The following is an 18,930-nucleotide window of genomic DNA, read 5'->3' on the forward strand; positions in this document are numbered from 1 at the left end:
GAGTGCAGCCCATTTCTCACAGGGTGGCGATGCCGGGGGAATGGAGGAAGACAGAGGAAATGGGTTTCATAACGAGTGCAGCCTGAGCAGAGCTGAGCTCTTTCCTGGGTCATTACCTCACCTAATCATAAAACCTTTTTACAGTCAGATTCTTGCAGGGTTCTAATTGGTGACCTCTGGAGCCTGATAATTGTTTAAGATAGCTGGTCTTCTGCAGTATATTAATTGTGTTTGCAATTAAAAGTGAGAAATGTGGTTTAACCCTTAGGTACAACTGAAAAGTGGATTTTCTGTTTTTCAATCTAATAGTTACTCTCTTCGACTCTCTTCCCAGTAGTTACTTTCTTAAGTCCTTATTAGCTTGAATGAACCCAGTGTCTCAGTTACTTCATGTAGTGTGTGGGTTCGTGGGAAATTTATTTGAGCAGGGCATTGGACTTTTTAAGGAACTGTCCTCAATCATTAGGAATAGGGATTGTTTCCTTTAGGAGGACAAAATGTCCCATCCTTTTTAAACCTGTTGTCTGGGTCCAGCTTCCTGTATGTCCTTTAGAGTTATTTAAGCAGACGCTGCACCAGTCTTCCCAGGTGTGTCAGTAAATATTAATTTCAGAGCATTTCTTAGGAGCATGTGAAAATGGGCCAATGGAAGAGGAAAGTGCTGGTGTTCACCACTGGGTCCCAAAAGCCGTAGGTAGACTGAGGTCAGTCATTCCTCCTCCTCCCCACAGCGTGTAACACGGAGGAAACTCATCTGCTCTTTTCTACATTTACCGTGTTCTTAACTTCCTCCCTTGCTCCTGTTACACTTCTCAGCAAACAGTACATGCAGTTGCCCATCCCCATGGATGTCCTCATACTTGTTGGAGGTGACACTTAACCTGTTTTGTTTGCTTTTTGCTTGGAAGGTTTCGTTTTTGTCTTGAAGCCAACATTTTTTTGGCTGGTGATTTGGGAAGCAAGCATAACTTTGAGTCCCACAATCCTGGAGTCCACCTTTGAACCATGTCAATTATTAGGTATGAGAAAACGTGCATTGATACTTCCTGTCCTGTCTGAGAAGTTGCAAGAACTGAATGTATGGAGAGCCCTCAGAGGAGTGTCTGGGAGACCATGCTTTCTTACTGAACTGATTAGATTTCTTCTGCAGTTTTATGGATCATCTCATCTCTAATTTCTGGTTTTTGGTCTTTCTTGTTTTAAAATGCCAACCAACCTTTTCAATTTGTCTATATTAAAATGGTTAGCATTCCACTCCAGAATTTAGTGACCTGCTCACTGAAGGCCTTGGAGTATTTGCCCTTATTAAGGGGACACATTCACATTTCACTGAGGCCTCAGATGACAACAGCACATCCTTGTGTTTCTGCCATGGTGTCTGTTGTTTGGTCAATAACTGCATATGGTCAGGAGAAATTGAGGTGAAAGTACAAAAGACTGAAGACTTAAGTGTTGGCAAGGATGTGGGGAACAGAAAGGAAACCCTGACACTCTGTTGGTGGGAGTGGAAATTAGGATAGCCATTTTGGAAAGCGGGAGGGAGGTACCTCAGAGAATTAAAAATAGCCCTACCGTGTGATGTGACCCAGCAGTCCCCAGTGCTTGCTGTTTATCTGAAGGAAGTGAGGTCAGCCTGTGAGAGGGATGGCAGCGTGCCAGCGTTGGCCGCAGGACTGGTCCTAGCAGCTGGGTTTGGGCTCACACATCCAGCAACTGATGAGTGTGTGCTTAGGGGCCCTCCAGCTGTTCAGGCTCCAGACCCCACGACACGACCTTGAGTGGCTGGAGGCAGCCTGGTAGGAAAGCACTGCACTGGCTGGGTGGGGTGTCCCAGCCGAGGGCCGTTCCCTCCACTTGGGCCAGGACCTCCCTGTCCAGCTGGGCTGTTTTCTCCTGTAAGGCCCAAGGCTCTGGAGCCATGTCAGAAAATGGCTGAGCAGTTAATTTCTTTTTCTTTTTTTTTTTTTTTTTTTTGTTGAGAGAATACATAAACCAGTGCAAATTAGGTATTTTATTAAGTGAACAATAACAACCTATATTCGCATTATGTGTTGTAGTTTTCAAAGCACTTTGACAAACATTTGTTTTAGTATTTGTAATAACTTTGTGAGTTTTCCCCAAATATTATAATAATCCAAAGCCCTTTTTTTTTTTTTTTTTATTAACTCAAAAATTACCATTCCTCTTATACAGTAATTCCAAGAAAGTGGAAGTAACAAGGACGTAAGGAATCAGATAATCACAGGTTAGAATCCTGGATCCTGGTTGTTTGGGAATTCAGCTGAGGTACTGGGTGTATTTACGTGAGGACTTACTGTCTATGCAATGAAGATCATATCTACGTGGTGACACCAGTCAGGATTAATACCTGAACGGTCATTGAATAAGTTCCAGTTGCCATTACCATTGTTATATTTCCATTAATGATTCATCATGTTAATTATTCATCTCTCCTGAAGGAATTTGTCATTTACTTGTATGTGTTTCAATATGTTGTATGTATAATGATATTTACCGTGTTTATAAAAATATTTACTTCCAAGAATTCTTAATATTTAGAGTATTATTTTGTTCTCCCTTGATGGGTGTGTGTGTGTGTGTGTGTGTGTGTACACATGTATGTATGTATGTGTTCATGATGAGTTTATTCTTATTAGACACGATAGGTCTCTCTCCTCTGCTGGGCCATTTACTTCTGCTTGCGAACACTGTTTGCAAGATTATGAGCTTAATGACTCAAATCTAGTTTGGGCAGGTTTTAGTGTATTCATTTCTGGTTTGAATGTAATAGGTGCCAGGTTGGATTGCTTAAATAAAATAATTTCTTAGTGAAAGCATTTTTCATGTTGGAAGTTAAAATTTTTTTTATACCAGTAGCTACAATAACATTTTAGCAGTCTGTAATAGAGTTTATGAAGGCTGTGAGTGCTGTTTATGTATCTTTCAGATCTGTTCTCCCCTGCAGCTGAACTGTTGCAGGATTTTGACACGATGTGCAGCATGGAGGTATCACCATTCACTGTTGTAGACCGGCCAAGCCTGTCTTCTGTTAAAACTGGGAAGAGCCAAGGCGCCTGGCGAAGGGTCTCTGAGTCGGGAGGCCCTTCGCAGTGGTGCTTCATGGTGCAGCCTGGTCTCCGTCAGTCAACTACCCTTTTTGGGCCCTTTTATGAATTTCAATCAGAGTTTTTTAGAGAACGAGTTATGACTTCTAGAAGATCACTTTCCAGCAGTGACAATTAACTCTTTATAAACTTTATAAAATTGGAGTCATTCCAGTTATGTTAGAGCATTCATTCTTTCTTTGACTTACTCAACGGTTTAGTGGCCGTTTTGGGGTCTCTTCCTGTGTCAGTGCTAGGACCTCTATTTACCTCTCCTTGTTTCTCCTCCCGTTGGCCTGATTGCATGGCCCTTCTCCTCTGAGTCTGTCCAGGCTTTCTGCAAGAGCCCAGAACTCAGGGTCAAGAAATGAGTTCATGCGTGAACCCGTCCACTTACTGCCTTTGTGAGTGAAGATTTTGTCATGACTACTGCCTCTTTCCACCTTGTCTTGATAGAAGAGTAAAGGGACAAAAGGTAGATGATGACAGCTTAGTTCAGCTCCAGGTAGTACCTGTGGATGAGCGAGGTGAAGTGGTGCTGCAGAGCACTGCTTTAGGTCCCTGAGCCTGGCGGTCTTCAGTCCTTACCCCTGAAGGCTTTAGCGCGTACTTCAAATTTGCCAGCTTTTAAAGTAATATTAAAACTCTGGATCTATTATTCCCTTTTCTGCAGCACTCTGTACATAATACTACATTTGTTTATGGGTTCACATTCTGTTTCAGCTCTAGTATAATTTCTTTATGTATCAGAACTCACTCTTTTGGGTAGATACTAATTCCCCCACCACAGGTAAACCTCATTGTATTTGAATATTATTGGATTCTCAAAATGTTTTATATCTAATTTTCAAACATATTTGTTCTTTAAGTGAGACATGCATGCCAGATAAATTCTCCAAAAATGTGTTGGAATAAGCCTGGCTATTTTAGTATAAATTTTTATTTTATGTAGTTTCAGTATTTAAAAAAATTCTTTAAAAATTAAAAAAAAATCAGTTTAATTTAAATGCACATCAAAACTACACTGAAATTTCACTCCAGTCAGAATGGCAGCTGTCAAGAATACAAACAATATTCAGTGCTGGAGAGGATGTGGGGGAAAAGGACACCCCTGTTTGTAGGATTGTAAATTGGCACAACCACTATGGAAATCAGTATGGAGGTTCCTAAAACGATCAGGAATGGAACCACCGAATGACCCAGCTATACCATTCCTCAGTATTTTTCCTAAAGAATGAAAGTCAGCACAGTATAGAGATCAATGAATATCCTTGTTTATACTGCAGGATTCACAATGGAACCAGCCTAGGTGTCTGTCAAGGAATGAATGGATAAAGAAAACATGGTATGGTATATATACACAATGGAGTTTTTATTCAGTCATAAACAAGAATGAAATTTTGTTATTTGCAGGAATATGGATGAAACTTGAGAATATAACCTTAAGCAAAATAAGCCATACTCAGAAGATCAAGGGTCATATGTTTTCTTTTAAATGTGGAAGCTAGAAAGGAAAAAGGAAAAGAAAGGTGTGTGTGTGTGTGTGTGTGTGTGTGTGTGTGTGTGTGGCAGAGGGTCTCAGGAAAAACAGTAGGGTAGAGAAAAGGGACCATGGGGAGGGAGGAGAAAAGGAAATGATAATAGCCAAATTATGCTGTTTATAGCGTGTGCAGATATAAATGTGAACAGTGAATCCCATCATTATGAACAATTATAGTGAACTAATAAAAATATGGAAAAACCCAGAAAACAAAATGTACTAACTATAAAAAAATACTAAAGATAATGTAAAATTTTTGATTGAATAGCACCTATAAAATGTTTGATCAGTTTTGACTTCAATAATGGAAAAGACCCAAGGGCCTAAGAGAAGTAGAGCAGTCTTGGTTTGAAGGAGGGCTGTTTGACTCCAGTGGTGGGACATGGGCTCATGGCCTTGTGCTGCCTGAGGTGCAGCATGAGGCCCCCAGACTCAAATCATGTTTTAAAAATGAATCTTAAGAAGTGAAATATTGATTCCACTTTAATTCAAAGCTTATTTAAGCCAAAACAGTGATTTGTAGACTGTGTGTGTATCAAGAGGAAAAAGATATTTATTTTAGATATTCTTTTATTTTTCTCTTTAAAATCATTGGTATGCTCAAATATTAATATAAAGTAGAATAATTTTCTAATTTTTACAACTTGCCTATGTGACTATTTATTATTCCAAAATGTTAAATGTCAATAATGTAAGGAGGAGTTCTTGAAATTCTGATTTTTTTTAGATTTGAATGTTATATTGTGCATCTGTTGTGATTTCTAAAAAATCTTAAATTTTTTTGTTATTTGAAAAGAAAATAGGCACTTAAAACCATGTTGCTGTATGTCCATATATATAAAATTCTTTTTTCTTTTTTTTGAAGTAGTAGTTTTGGTGTCCCTAATGTCATTGAATCTTTTAACTGTGCCAAAAGTATCTCCAGGTATTTCATAAGAAGATAATACAAGATAGAATTTATTTTCTTTTACTAATTGAAACTGAAGTCATGAATTATTATAATTGCCAAAGCAACTGCTGTTTGACTTTTGGTTTTTACTGAGAAAATCAAAATCTTTGGCTCACTTATACCATTAGTTCTACAGTTTTCAAACTGCATGTATTAGTTTATAGAAAACTTCTGAAATCACGTGTGTGGATCTGCCCGTGTATGTGCACATGAACACGTGAGTGAGTCTACCTCAGGAGTGTGGGAGGCGGGAGGCAAGGTGCTCCTTTAAGTCCATCCTGTCGTACTGTTTTAAATTCTCACCATGTGCACTTATACCTACGTTCATAGAAAAAACGGCAATACGTTAAAGGGGCTTTTCTTTTTCCCTGCGTGTCGTTGCTGTGCAGTCTCTACTTAGAATCTGTGTTCTGGGATGAACCCCTGGCGTGGCTCTTGCTGTCGGGGAGGGCTGTGGTCAGGAGCTGCGGGTGCAGGGTGCTGCTACCTTTGCTGGGCAGGCTTTCCCTCCTCCAGGTCCTTTCCTCCTCCTTGTCCCCTCCACTTTTCGTCCCCTTTGTGTTTTCTGACACCGTCCCTTCCTTCAGTGCCAGCTGCACATCCAGCAGTCTACCCCACTCCTTGCACTGCCACACACACAGTCTGAGGCTCAGCCCCAGAGGTCTCTCTCCACTTCACTGTGCCCCCTGCCACCCACAGTTCAGCCCACTGACCACACACCTGGGCCTTGCATCCTCCACCACCTCAGGTTTGGCGGTTTGCTGTGGGGACGCACAGAAGTCAGGAAGACTGCGTGGTCACTGTGACCCACATTTGTCCAGGAGAGTCTCTTTGAGCCTCCGTGAGTCACAGAGGATCCTGGTGTTCCAGAGCCAAGTCCTACATACTCTGTTTTTACGCACATAGAACCCGAGTCCTAAGAGGTGTCCTTTGGTAGAATCACAGACAATTACATTAGCAGATCTAGGATCAGGATCCTGAAATCTTTGTGTCCTATTTAGCGTCTTTGGAATTGCTTCTTTCTCACTGAGAATCATTTTATCATAGACAGCAGACAGGTATTACATGGGAGGCAACAGTGAGTAGCAGACATTCCTCCAGTGGTTTTATGAGGCCCATTGACTTCTTAGTGGTGACAGGAGCCCCAAATCTGAAACATGTCCTCCATTTATCCCAGGATGCCCCCGGGAATCTTACGTTCTTTCCTACACTAAAAGAGCATGCAGGAGACTGGAGTGGCACGTGGTATTCGGCGTCAGACAGAACTGGGGTGTAGATCCTGCCTTTGCTTTGGTCACCCAGGAACGCTTAGCCACTGAGCCACACCCTTAGCCCTTTTTTATATTTTATAATGTAACAGGGTTTTGCTGAGTTTTTTAGGGCCTCACTAAGTTGCCGAGGCTGGCTTTGAACTCACAACCCTCCTGCCTCAGCCTCCTGAGCTGCTGGGATTACAGGTGTGCCCACTGCTCCTGGCTGCCTTGGTCAAGTCACCCCTCTGAACCTCTTGTCCTGAGGATGGAATCATATCAGAGTCCGAGGTGCCAGGACCGGAGGTGGTATGTGTGGGTCTCTGAACTCTTCTAGCCTGACAGGCTAAATGGATCCGTGTGAGAACTGTTTTCTTCAGTTAATGCCACCTTTGGGTCTTTCTCCAGGATGCCATGACCCTTCTTTGCACCCGGTGTTGTGCAGTTGTGGTTTGGAGGTAGCAGCCCACACACCCATTCAGCAGTCACTCAAGCACCTGATGGGTGCCTCTTGTACCACGTGCTCCAGACTGTGTGCTGATATATACTGTAGACTCTGAAACTCACACAGACCAAGTCCTTGGTATAGACGTTTGTTGAAGGAAGGAAGATCCCACTGAGAAGTCTGTTCTGGTGGGAGAGGTATGACGTTCTCATTCACGTAAGGTGAACACGTGCGCTGTGAGCATCAAGGTGGGAATGATCCACTCTCGCCTTCTTGCTGCTACGCTGAAGGAAAGAAAAAGTGGGGTTTAGTGAGATGAGTGTGGGGAGAGCCTGCAGGTGCAGTCGTGAGTGTCACAGTGAGCACAGCAGGCGGGCTTGCCCTGTGAGGCCCTCAGCCTGGGCTGGGGAGGCAGGCTGATGCAGCTTGTCAAGGCCATCGCACAGCCCAGCTGCACAGGCCAGGCAGGCCTGCTAAATAGGAATGCCAGTTTTGTAGTGCTGACCTCAGAATGTGTTCTCCCTTTTCCTTGTTTGATCAGCTTTTCTCTGAATTCCAGAAAGCCCCAGGGGTTCCTTTGTTTTTTTGTTTGTTACCCAGCTTGTTATTCCCCTCCATTAGCACAGGCAGTTGAGATTTGACTTTGCCAAACTGAAACGTGGTATGTGAATGGTTTCTGTCTATGAAGATTCAGTGATAAAATAGGGAATGTGTCAGTCCTTGGAAAAATCATGGGGTTTAAGTGCCTACATTTTGCACTTATTTTCATGTCACATTTTTGAACCAAAACTTCCAGCCTCTGTAGTTCCGGGTCATACACTTCATGGTTATCTTTTTGCCTCCACAGAAATAGAAAAGTTTCAAAAAGGAGAAGGCAAGGATGAAGAAAAGTACATTGACGTGGTGATTAATAAGAACATGAAGCTGGGACAGAAGGTGTTAATTCCTGTAAAACAGTTTCCTAAGGTAAGACGCCAAGGTCTACACTGCAGATGTGTCGACCTCAACCACAGGGAGCAGGTGGTTGATTTATATGCTGTTTGGTGTTTTCTAGAGATGTTTCTCTTAGCATCTCCATGTGTATGTTATTAAAAACTTGGTTTTAAGTTAATTAGTACTGTAACAGCAGACTTGGTGGGTTTAGTGATTCTCTCCTTTCTGTCTGACTCCCATGTGGGTTGTGGAGTTCCCATCGATGTGGGCAGCCAAGCTCATACTTGTTTCCTCGTTGCTAACACGGAGCTGGATGGTAAGAATGGAGAACAGCCATCTGTGTCGAATGCTTAGAACAGTGCTTAGTGCATATATGTTCAATGTCATGTGTTCTGATTTTGTTTTAGTTTTTATTTTGTCGTTTTCTGTATGTGATTGGTACATGCTGTCCCACCTGCCAGTAGTTTATTTCCTTTTATTGCTGAGTAATAATCCATTATCTGAATTACTGCAGTTTTATTTTTCTGTTTGCCTAGACAGTTTTCAGTTTGGGGTTGTTAAAAGTTGAATCACTATGGCATTTCTGTACAAATAATTTTAAGGCACAACTTCTCATTTCTCCTGGGTGTGAATATCTAGTGTCCTCACTGCTGTGTATTTATTTTTGAAAGAAACTCCCATGTTTGTCTGCTTTTTTTACCCCACAGTGGCCATACTTTGTCTCATGTCCACAAATAAAACCTGCACATTGTGATTGCCCTATCTATACTTTATTGCTATTTGGTGCTGTCATTTTAAAATTTATTTTAGTTATTTTGATGTTATGTCATTATCCTCTTTTAATGTCAACAGGAAACTAATAATTTTGTGCAACTTTTCATACACTAATTGACCATTCACATATCTTCTTTTGTGAGGTTTATACCTTTTACCTGTGTGTGTGTCTTCATCATTGATTGGTAGGAGTAGATACAAGTCTTTTGTTAGATATGCTCTTAGCACATATTTGGCTCAGTCCATGGCTCACCTGTTATTTTCTTGATGCCTTTTTGATAAACCCACGTTTTCAATTTTGATTGGGCCAAATTCATCAGTATTTTCTTTTATGGTCATTGCCTTCTGTGAACTAAAAAATCTTGGCAAACCTTATGGCACTATCAGAGTCCTTGGTAAGTTATGATTATATTCTGTTTTCTCTGAAAGATTTTTTTTATCATTTAGCTCTTACTTTAAGGTTTGTGGTGCATTTCATATGAAGTTTTTTATATGGCATGATAGAATTTTTCCATGGTTTGAATGCATCCTCCAAAAATTCATGGATTGTAAATTTAGTCCCTCTGTTTATTAATTAATGGTGTTTGAAGGTCAGGCCCTTGGGAGGTAATCAGGATTAGATGAGTATATGAGGATGGAGCACCCTGAATGGCGCGAGTGACTTTATAAGAAGTGGAAGAGAGACCCAAACTAGTGTGCTTGCTGTCTATTCATGTAGTGTCTTCTTCCATGTTTTGAGGCAGCGTGAAAGCCCTCGATGAATTCCAAGCAGATGCTGGTATCATGCTCTTTGACTTTTTGGTCTCCAGAACTATTAGCCAAATAAACTTCTTCTTCTTCTTCTTTTTTTAAAATAAACCATCCAGTTTCAGTTATTTTGTTATAGCAACAGGAAGTGTACTAAGACAAGGAGACAAAGTTCAGGTTCTTTTTTTTTTTTTTTTTTTTTTTTTTTTTGCTTTTTTCTTTTAGGTACCAGTGATTAACCCCAGAAGCGCTTAATGACTGAGTCACATTCACAGCACTTTTTTTTTTTTTTTTTTTTTTTAATTTTGAAACAGGGTCTTACTAAGCTGCTTAGGGCCTTGCTAAGTTGCTGAGTCTGGCTTTGAACTTGCAGTCTTCCTGCCTCAGCCTCCTGAGTTGCTGGGATCACAGGTGGTTGAGTTTCACCCCCCAACCCCCACCCGCCCCGCTGAGTATCTACTTTTCTTAGCACTGCTTACTGAAAGGCGTTTTCTCTCCTCTGATTATTTTGGCACCTTTGATGACAATCAGATGGCTGTGTAAATTCTTGACCTTTTTATTCTGTTTCATTGATCTATTCATGGATCCTTACACAGGTGCCACTGTGTCTTGGTTACTGCAGCTTTTTATAGTGAAGCATGAAGTTAGATAATGTGGTACCCCTCCAGTTTTGTCCTCCTTTTTCACAGTTGCTTAGATATTCTAGGTCCTTTACAATTCCAATGAAGTTAAGAATCCATTTGTTGATTTCCACCCAGTGAGTAGCTAGAATTCTGATGGCAGCTGCGGAGAGTCTCTTGAGCATTTTCCTGAATATGACATTGCTCTCCATTTATTTAGATATTCTTTGATCTCTGTTAGGAGCATTGTGTACCCATCAGGGAATGGGTCTCGTGTGTCTTCTGTTAAGCTCACCCTAGTTATCATTTCATGTATTAACACTATTGCATGATGAATATTTTTGAATTTTCATTTTCCAAGTGTTCATTTTCAATATAAAACTTTGCACATTGTCATTATCTGCGGCTTTGTCAAGTCATTAGTCTTAGTAAGTTTTTGTAGACTTAGGATTTCTGTGTACATAATCTTATCATCTGCTTTAAAAGTTTTCATTCTTCATTCCAGTTTTCATGCCTTTTGTATTCGATTTGCTGACATCGATGTCAGCAAATTGGTGGCATCTCCAGCGTGATGCTGAATACAGTGGTGAGAGTAGGCGCCCTCCCCTCGTTCCCATCGAGGAGGAGGGCTTGCAGGAGCTTGTCGTTGAATTTACCCCAGCTGCATGCTTTTTATAGATGCCATTCTCGGTGGAAGTTCCCTGTTTCAGGCTCTGAGCCCTTTATCCAAATGGACGGGAAAGTCTTCTGACTCTTTCTCTGCAGTCAGGGGCACACAGGTGTTGCTTCCTTTTACTGAGGGAGTCTTGGCCGTGATCTTCTGGATGACAGCTTTGTGCCACTCCGTCCAGGCTGATCGCTGGCAGCACGTTGTCCTCCGTGGAGCTGGTCATTCGCATCCCAGGCCTGCCTGGCATGGGTACAGGGCTCTCTGTGACATTTGTGATATGAGAGTTAGGTGGGTGGCATACGCTGAGGGGAGGAGTACTCCTTTCCTTTTTCTCAAACAGTGTGTGTCAGATCAGTGTTTTTTCCCTCAAAATATTTCATAGACTTCGCCAGTGAAACCATCTGGAATTTGATGATGCATTCAGTGTCTTTGATTGATGGAGCACTAGTCAGGTTTTCAATTTCAATTTTTATGCAAATTTTATTTTTTTAAAGGATTTGTCAGTTCTTCACAAGATTTCAGCAGTTTCTTCAAATATGTCTTCTGACCCTTTTTTTTTTTTCTTTTCTTCTGTTTAGAAAACTTTAATTATACACACTTTTGAACTTTTGAAGTTCTCACTTAGGTTTCTGTGCCTGTTTCTTTACTGGTTTTTGTTTTTTATTTATACATTTTGGTTCTTCAAATTAGATGATTTCTATTGCTGCTCTGCTGCTATAGTTTTTATTCATTCGTTTTTGCTGTGCAGATAGTAAACCCAGACCTTCCCCCATGCTAAGCAAGAGCTCAACTACCTCCAGCAACATTGTTACAAATTTTATATCGAGATAGGGTTTCCCTAGGTTGTCTAGGCTGACCTTGAGCTTGAGATTCCTGTTCCTTAACCTGCAATCTGCTGGGATATAGGCATGTACCACCATGCCCGCTTCCTACTGCTGGATCTTAAACTTGATTTTTTCGAATGTTATGTTCATTTTGTTATTAGTTCTATCAGTGAAATTTTTTTATGTCATGTTTCATAATTATTGTAATTATGTTTCAGTATTGAAATTTGATTTGTGTGGGTGGGGTTGAGGTAAGGGGTATGTTTTCCTTCTGTTTGGGATTTCTCTTTTTTCTCATTTGTTGTGAATTTGCCTTTCTTTCATTGAGTACAGTTAAAGTGGCTGTTTGAAAGTCTGTCCTTCAGTTCTGAGGTCCTGGTCATGTTTTGCTAGGCGCTGACATTCTCCTGCCTTGACAGGAAGCCTTTCTCTTCTAGTTCTTCACACACAGGGTCATTTTGGATTGTGTTACTGGATATTGTGAATGTACACTGTGGAAGCCCTGGATTCTGTTTTAATTCTCTGAAGGTTGTGGTATCTTTGCTTTAACAACTGCTTAACCTTGTGAAGCAGACTTTGGACTTTGTTTTTTGATAGGAAATTGAATCTTTCCTTAGTCTCAAAAGTCTAACTTTTGCATTTAATTTTTGGCATACATAATTCTGGGGTCAGCTGAATATTTTAGTAAATTTTCTTTATAAAATTCAGGAATCCCCAACTCTTTCTTTTCTAGGATTTCTTTCTCAAATATTAGCACTCCGTTTGCTTCAAATGCTGATACTTAGGCTCTTTTAAAAAACTCAGAAATTAGTTTGTCTTAGGATATTTGTTTTAAGTCTTGACTTTCAGAGTCTATTTTTGACCACTCCAAGGTTTCAGATTGTCTGCTTTCATATTTTGTTTGGAGTATAAGAGTTTATGGTTGACACCTCTGGGTGGTCAATCTGTTAGATTACTCACCCTAACCTACAGAAATGGTCATACACGTTTTTGGAAGCAGAAAACTAGTTATGAACATTTTATAGAATCATTATTAAACAAAGCATGGTCCATGGAAACCTTCACAAATTGATTCTGTATGCTCAGTAGGCTCTGTATATTCATTGTGCGGTAGGTAGAAAAATCTACAGATGTAGCCCCTCTTTAATTGTTTTAATCTACTAGATGATGATTAACCTGAAATTAACACTTTTTTGTATATGAGCTACTTTATGAAATAAAATAGATGGATGCAGTGTGTGAAGTAAAAAAATACAGTTTTTTAGTGTTGACTTTGATGCAGTAGAGGAAGACAGAGGATCATGTCTGTGTGTAGCAGGAGCAGAGTCCATTTCAATACTGGAGATACCTGAGGCAGTTCACGTAGGAGTCCACTGCTTTCAGAACACTGAGAAAAGGACAGTTCTGTTCAGAATGGTAAGACACATAAGTGTCCAGCCAACTTTGTGTGCAAGCTCCTGTAGCTCGGCTCAGTTCCAGGGGAGAGCGTTCCTGCTTGTCAGTTGACAGGCTGGGCTGTGGAGGCTGCGCTGGCCTCCGCAGTGGCTGCTTGGAGTGCAGCTGGCTGTGGTGTCTGTGCTGGCCACATGTGTTCAGCTTCTGGGAGGAGAATTTGTAATACTCCACTGAATAGTGATCTCCATTCATTGAATGATTTCCCTCCTTCCCTTTCTCCTGCCCTCTCTCTCGCTCTTTGGTACTGGGGATTGAACCACAGGGCACTTAACCGCTGTGCCACATCCCCAGCCCTTTTTATTATTGTTTTTTAAAATCTGAGACAGGGTTTCACTAAGTTACTTAGAGTGCTTTGCTGTCTTATGTGTCTGAGCTGGAAGGTGTGAAACTCGAAGTGAGCACATGGCACTATGTTCTACACCCTTGTTTGTTTCCTTCCGGTTTCTAGACTATGGGATTGTTGCTCGTAGTTTTCCTGAGGATCAGCCCTCCTCCCTGCTGAGCAGTGTCTAGATGGAACAGCGTTCCACAGAGCCCGTCAGCTCTGGGCCGGGCTGTCTGTGAGGCACTGAGGTGCACCGCGCTCAGGCTTGGGTTTCTTTCTTCACTTGCCGGTTCGTCCATCCATTCACGTACCTGATGAGGACTGACTGAGGGTCTTGCCTGGCCAGGCGTCATTGCAGGCAAAGCAGAGTGATTAAGATTCAGTCTTTGGTTTTCAGAAACTCTCAGCATTGTGGGGAATGGGAACAGTAATATTATAGGGTGTTCTGGAAAGTCAGGGAGGAAGATGGTTTCGCGCTACGGAGGAATGCTGCTCGGAGGAGGCTGTCTCTGAAGCGGCCTCTGGGTAAGGCCGGAGGAAAACAGGAAGAGGCCGAGGAATTCCTCACAACAGAGCACCGTACCTGTGCCAGAGGCACTGCAGAGATTAAAACCATTTCATTTGGCTAAACAGATGAATTTCAGTAAATTATGCGAGTTTGATAACAGCTGTGCGTGACAGTGTCAGGAAAGCTTGGGTGGGTTTGCCAGCGCGGGCGCCGGTTAGAATGGAGAGGCCGTCTGAGCTCTCTGGAGGAGGTGTGGGTTCTCCAGTCAGCTGGTGACCTGCTTCAGGAGAAGCAGTGGCACCCGAGTCGTGTGTTGGGGCAAAGGAATGCTTAGCAGGGTTGTAAAAGCTGAGGGGCAGCATCAGATGACGCGGTCCTGTGTTCTCACCATGCTGGTTAGATCGTGTGCACGTGGTCCTCAGGCGTGAGGCATGTGTTCCAGGTGTCCTGGAGATGCCCGAAGACACGTGGAGTGCTGAACCTTGTGTAAAAGGCACTATTATAAAGATGTTTTTCCTGTGTGTGCATATATATGCCTATGACGAAGCTTGATGTATAAATTAAGCACAGAGAATAATAAGAACAGCTAAAGAAATGGAATAATTATAACAATATACTGTGATAAAAGTTACTTAAGACTTATGAACTGTTTATTTCTGGAATTTTTCAGCTTCTGTTTTGGTCCAGGATTGACTGTAGGCAACTGACCTCTCAGAAAGAGAAACTGAGGATAAATGGGTGGTGTTGCTTTATAATATTAAGTGAAATAAAGGAAAAAGAAGGTTGTTTGTCAACATTTCATTGCTGTGACCAAAATGCCTGACAGAAGCAACGTAGAGGAGGAATGATTTATGTCTGCTTCTGGTCACAGATACTGTAGTCCATAGCCTGCTGGCTCCATTGCTCTGGGCCTGCGACGAGGGAGAACATCGTGGCAGGAGAATGTGGCAGAGGAAGGCAGCTCAGCTCCTGGCAGCCAAGAAGGGGAAAGGGAGGAAGAAACCAGGGATAAGAAATCGTCCAGCGTCCCTAGTGACCTGCCTCCTCCAGCCATGACCACCTGCCCACAGCTCCCGCCGCCTCTCTAGTACATTCCCAGTATTGACCCGTTCAGTGGGTGAGTCCGCGGAAGCCTCAGAGCCCCCGATCCAGTCACTTCCCCAAATTCCCCCTGTGGACATTGCTGCTTTGAGGATTCAGTCTTCAACACGGGAGCTTTTGGGGACACTCAATATCTAAACCATATCAGAAGACATAAAACACAATTAGAAGAGTTCCTGGAAAAAACTGACTTGCAGATTCTTAATAGCAGTTATCTTCTGGAGAATTGTTTTATACAGGATTTTCTACTTTGCATGTTTCTGCACTTCAGTTTTTAAACAATTACGTAGTACAACTTTAGAATAACAAACGTTTTCATTTTTGTGAAAAAATCTGTGTGTAAATTGAGATGTTGTAGTATGGCTGGATTTTCAAGGTTTAGTGTACAATGCAGAGTTAAAAGCTGTAGGTGTAATTTAGTTTATTGCATTTCTTGTTTCGGTGGTGGTTCTTGTGACTTCCAAGCATTCTGGCATGTGCACAACTGCTGTGTGCAGTGGCTTTGTCTTTGCAAGCGTGGCTCCGCCTGCAAGCTTTCTGCTGGGTGAGGGTTGAAAGGCGGGTGTCTGCTCTCATCGCAGAGCTCCTGGGCTTTCCTCGGAGAGCAGAGAGGAGGCTGCGGAGCCACGGCTCCTGGAGTACAGGGGAGCTTCCTTTCTGAGGGCTGCCTCGCATTTTCTTTTCTTTTCTAGCATGTTGCAGGCAATTTAAAATCCATTAATCTGCTACTTGATAGAAACCTATTCCTTGGAAATCATGGGCTTAAAGAGTCCCTATGATATTAAGTGTTCACAGACATACAGGTGTGTTAAAATGCCTTTTCTATTAGTTACTACTTGATTTTTAGAGATATACAAAAATGTTTTTCTGGAGGATTTGTGTGCAAATGGTTATTATTTTAAGTGTTCACTTGTTAATTTGTTTATTTTTAATTGACAAATGGCAATTCTCTATATTTATGTGGTACAAAGTGATCTTTTTTTTCTGGTACTGGGTTTTGGGCCCAGGACTTCACACAGGATAAGAGCGGCTCTACTGCTGAGCTGCACCCCAGCCCCACAATGTGACGTCACGGCGCAGCACACGCAGATGTTACTGAATGGTCAGTCAGGCCGCTCAGCAGCTCTTCACTTCACATGTCCATGTTTATTAGTGGTAAGAACATTAAAAACCTCCTGCTCAGCTATTTTGAAATATGCATTATTAGCTGTCATTCATTCCACGGAGTAGATCACAAAAACTTACTGCCCTCTTCTAACCAAGCTTTGCAGCCTGTGGTCAGCATCCCTCTTCCCCACCTGCCTTCCCTGACTCCAGCCAGACTCTGGCGGGCACCATGGTACTCCTCACTTCTGAGTTGCATTTGTCCGTGCTGCTCTCCTGCGTGTGCTTCTACCTGACCTGTTCCATTAGTATGACGTCCTCCAGCTCATTCACGTTGTCACAGCAGCTGGATTCCCTGCTTCTTCAATGCTGCATAGTATTTCATTCTGCACATATATCACATTTTTAAAATTCTGTGGTGGGTTGATGGGCCTTTTCGTCATTTTCATGTCTTGGTGCTGTGGATAAAGCTGCATTGAGCGTGGGCGTGCGACATCTCTTCAGCACTCCTGTTTCTTTTCTCTGGATGTGCACTTTGGTGAAGTTGCTGTAGGCATGAAGAGCAGTACCCTGTTTCCTTCAGTTCGGGAAGCTGGGAGGTTCAAGGTCCGGGAGCCAGCATGGGCTCCCGTGAGGACTTGGCTGCTGTCACATTCTCATGGCAGAGGTAGAAGGTCAGATAGGGGCACTGACAGCGCCCTCCAGCCTTTTAAAATGTCACTAACACATTTTGGACACTTGCCCAAAGGGGCCCCACCTCTTAACACCACCACAGTGCCAGGTACACATTCAAACCACAGCAGCTGCCCGTCGGGGGACTTGAAGCGTGTTGAGGTCAAGGAGGCTCAACACCAAAGCCAGAAGTCACTGCTGAGGGTCTCTGAATACATCTTTTGCCGCCACTTGCAGCACCTGGAGTGGCTTTCCTGGTGTTCACTGAATCTCAGCACCCTCAGGTGAAGTCGGAAGGTCATCCTGGGTTACAGGAATTCTGGGACACTCTTGGCCCATGATGGCCACTGTTCTATGACGCATGGCCCCCTGGCACGTTAACCCTCGCTCATTTTGCCGGCCCTCATGCAGGCACTGAGCGGGCGATGTGAGGAGGCATTTTCAGAAGTCGATCTCCTTCCTCCTCACCAGTCTCTTGGCTCTTGGGTTCTTGTGCACATGGCGCCTGTCATAGTAATGAGAAAGTTGGATCTGCAAATTGGATTGCATTTGAGAAATACTTTGGTGGCATTTCAAATGTTACTTTATATTTGAGTTTTCCCTTATTCTCTTTAAAATGTTTGGCTGAACCAGAAATCACCTTTAGAACTTAGATTTATTAAGTGGAATCCCAAAAGAGCCAGGCATTTATTAGCAAGGCACTCCTGAAAAAAATCTATTCATGTTGCTTTGAAGATTTATTATTACATTGCAATAATTTTTCTGAACGAAATGAGAAATTATAAAATTTGGTTACATGTAATCCTCCTATGTGTCCTCTAGAGTCTTCATATATTCAAAAAACTAAAAATCCTCCGTAGATATACTTTGATTACAAAGAACTAAATTTAGAAATTAGTAACTTCTTTAATAAATATTGTTGTATATAACTGTAATTCATGTCTGCTTACTTTTTTGGGGAACATAGTAGAGAAAATGACTGAGTGTGTTGTTGCGCTCAGAAGTAAACACACTTTTAGTGTTCTACCCGTGCATTATTGACTTAAATATCTTTAACCGTTGCCATACTTTTGTTTTGGCTCTAGACCTTATAAATACCATCTACGTGGATCAACTGAAATTTGCATGTCTGTGCTAATGTCGGAGATGGAAAATATGAACAGAACTCAATCCTTCCTGCTGCGGTTTGAATGTGTACTCCCAAATTTAATTTACTCCCCAAATTCATATGTTACATTAGGGCTTCTGAGAAGAGGATGCGGGACCTGAGCTGGTGCCCTGGCCGTGGCTCCCACGTCCTGCACTTCTGGTACCATGTCATGGTGCAGCCAGCAGGAAGGCTGGTGCCAGATGCCATGCAGATGTTGGTGCTACACCCTCGAACTTCTCAGCCTCCAAAATGATGAGCGGGTAAATCCATTCTTTATAAATTACCCTGGCTCAGATTATGCTCCTGTAGCTGCAAAAAATGTGTCAAAGCACTTCTCTTCTAGGACTCAGTCTTCTGGAAGAAAATGAGAGAATTTCATACCATGGACAAATAACTGACCCGTGAAACAAGGGCCGCACCCTGTAAAGGGCACTGGAGAAGTGTGGTGGCAGATGGGGACCAAAGCCACCTGCCTGCGCGTGGTGTTCAGCTCTTCTGTTGACCGGCATTGTGTGTCTCCTTCCCTTGGCTCAGTGCCAGGCCACACCACTACTGGGCACTTCTGCTTGGATGCCGCACGGGCATCTAGATTTGACGTTTCTGTAACTGTGCTTCGTGCCTGTCATTTTGGGCCTGTCCGGACCTTTTCCTGTGCTTCTTCCTTCAGCAAGTGATGAGTAGCACAGTATACTATGTGTCTGTCTGTTAAATGTTACCATTGTTTGGCGTCCTGGCTGCGCCCTGGTCACTGCTCCCCGC

At 42.5% G+C, this 18,930-nt stretch overlaps 1 protein-coding gene across 1 annotated transcript in view; it reads left to right on the top strand.

The window, feature by feature from the left end:
* KHDRBS3 (KH RNA binding domain containing, signal transduction associated 3) overlaps positions 1-18,930 on the top strand; it is a 172,470-nt gene that overhangs the window by 44,576 nt on the left and 108,964 nt on the right. The window contains exon 2 of the mRNA XM_079118540.1: positions 8,136-8,254. Coding sequence (XP_078974666.1) covers positions 8,136-8,254 — 119 coding nt within the window. The remainder of the gene's footprint in view (positions 1-8,135; positions 8,255-18,930) is intronic.

The sequence above is a fragment of the Sciurus vulgaris genome, assembly GCF_902686455.1.
Source record: "Sciurus vulgaris genome assembly, chromosome: 1".
NCBI classification, from domain to species: domain Eukaryota; kingdom Metazoa; phylum Chordata; class Mammalia; order Rodentia; family Sciuridae; genus Sciurus; species Sciurus vulgaris.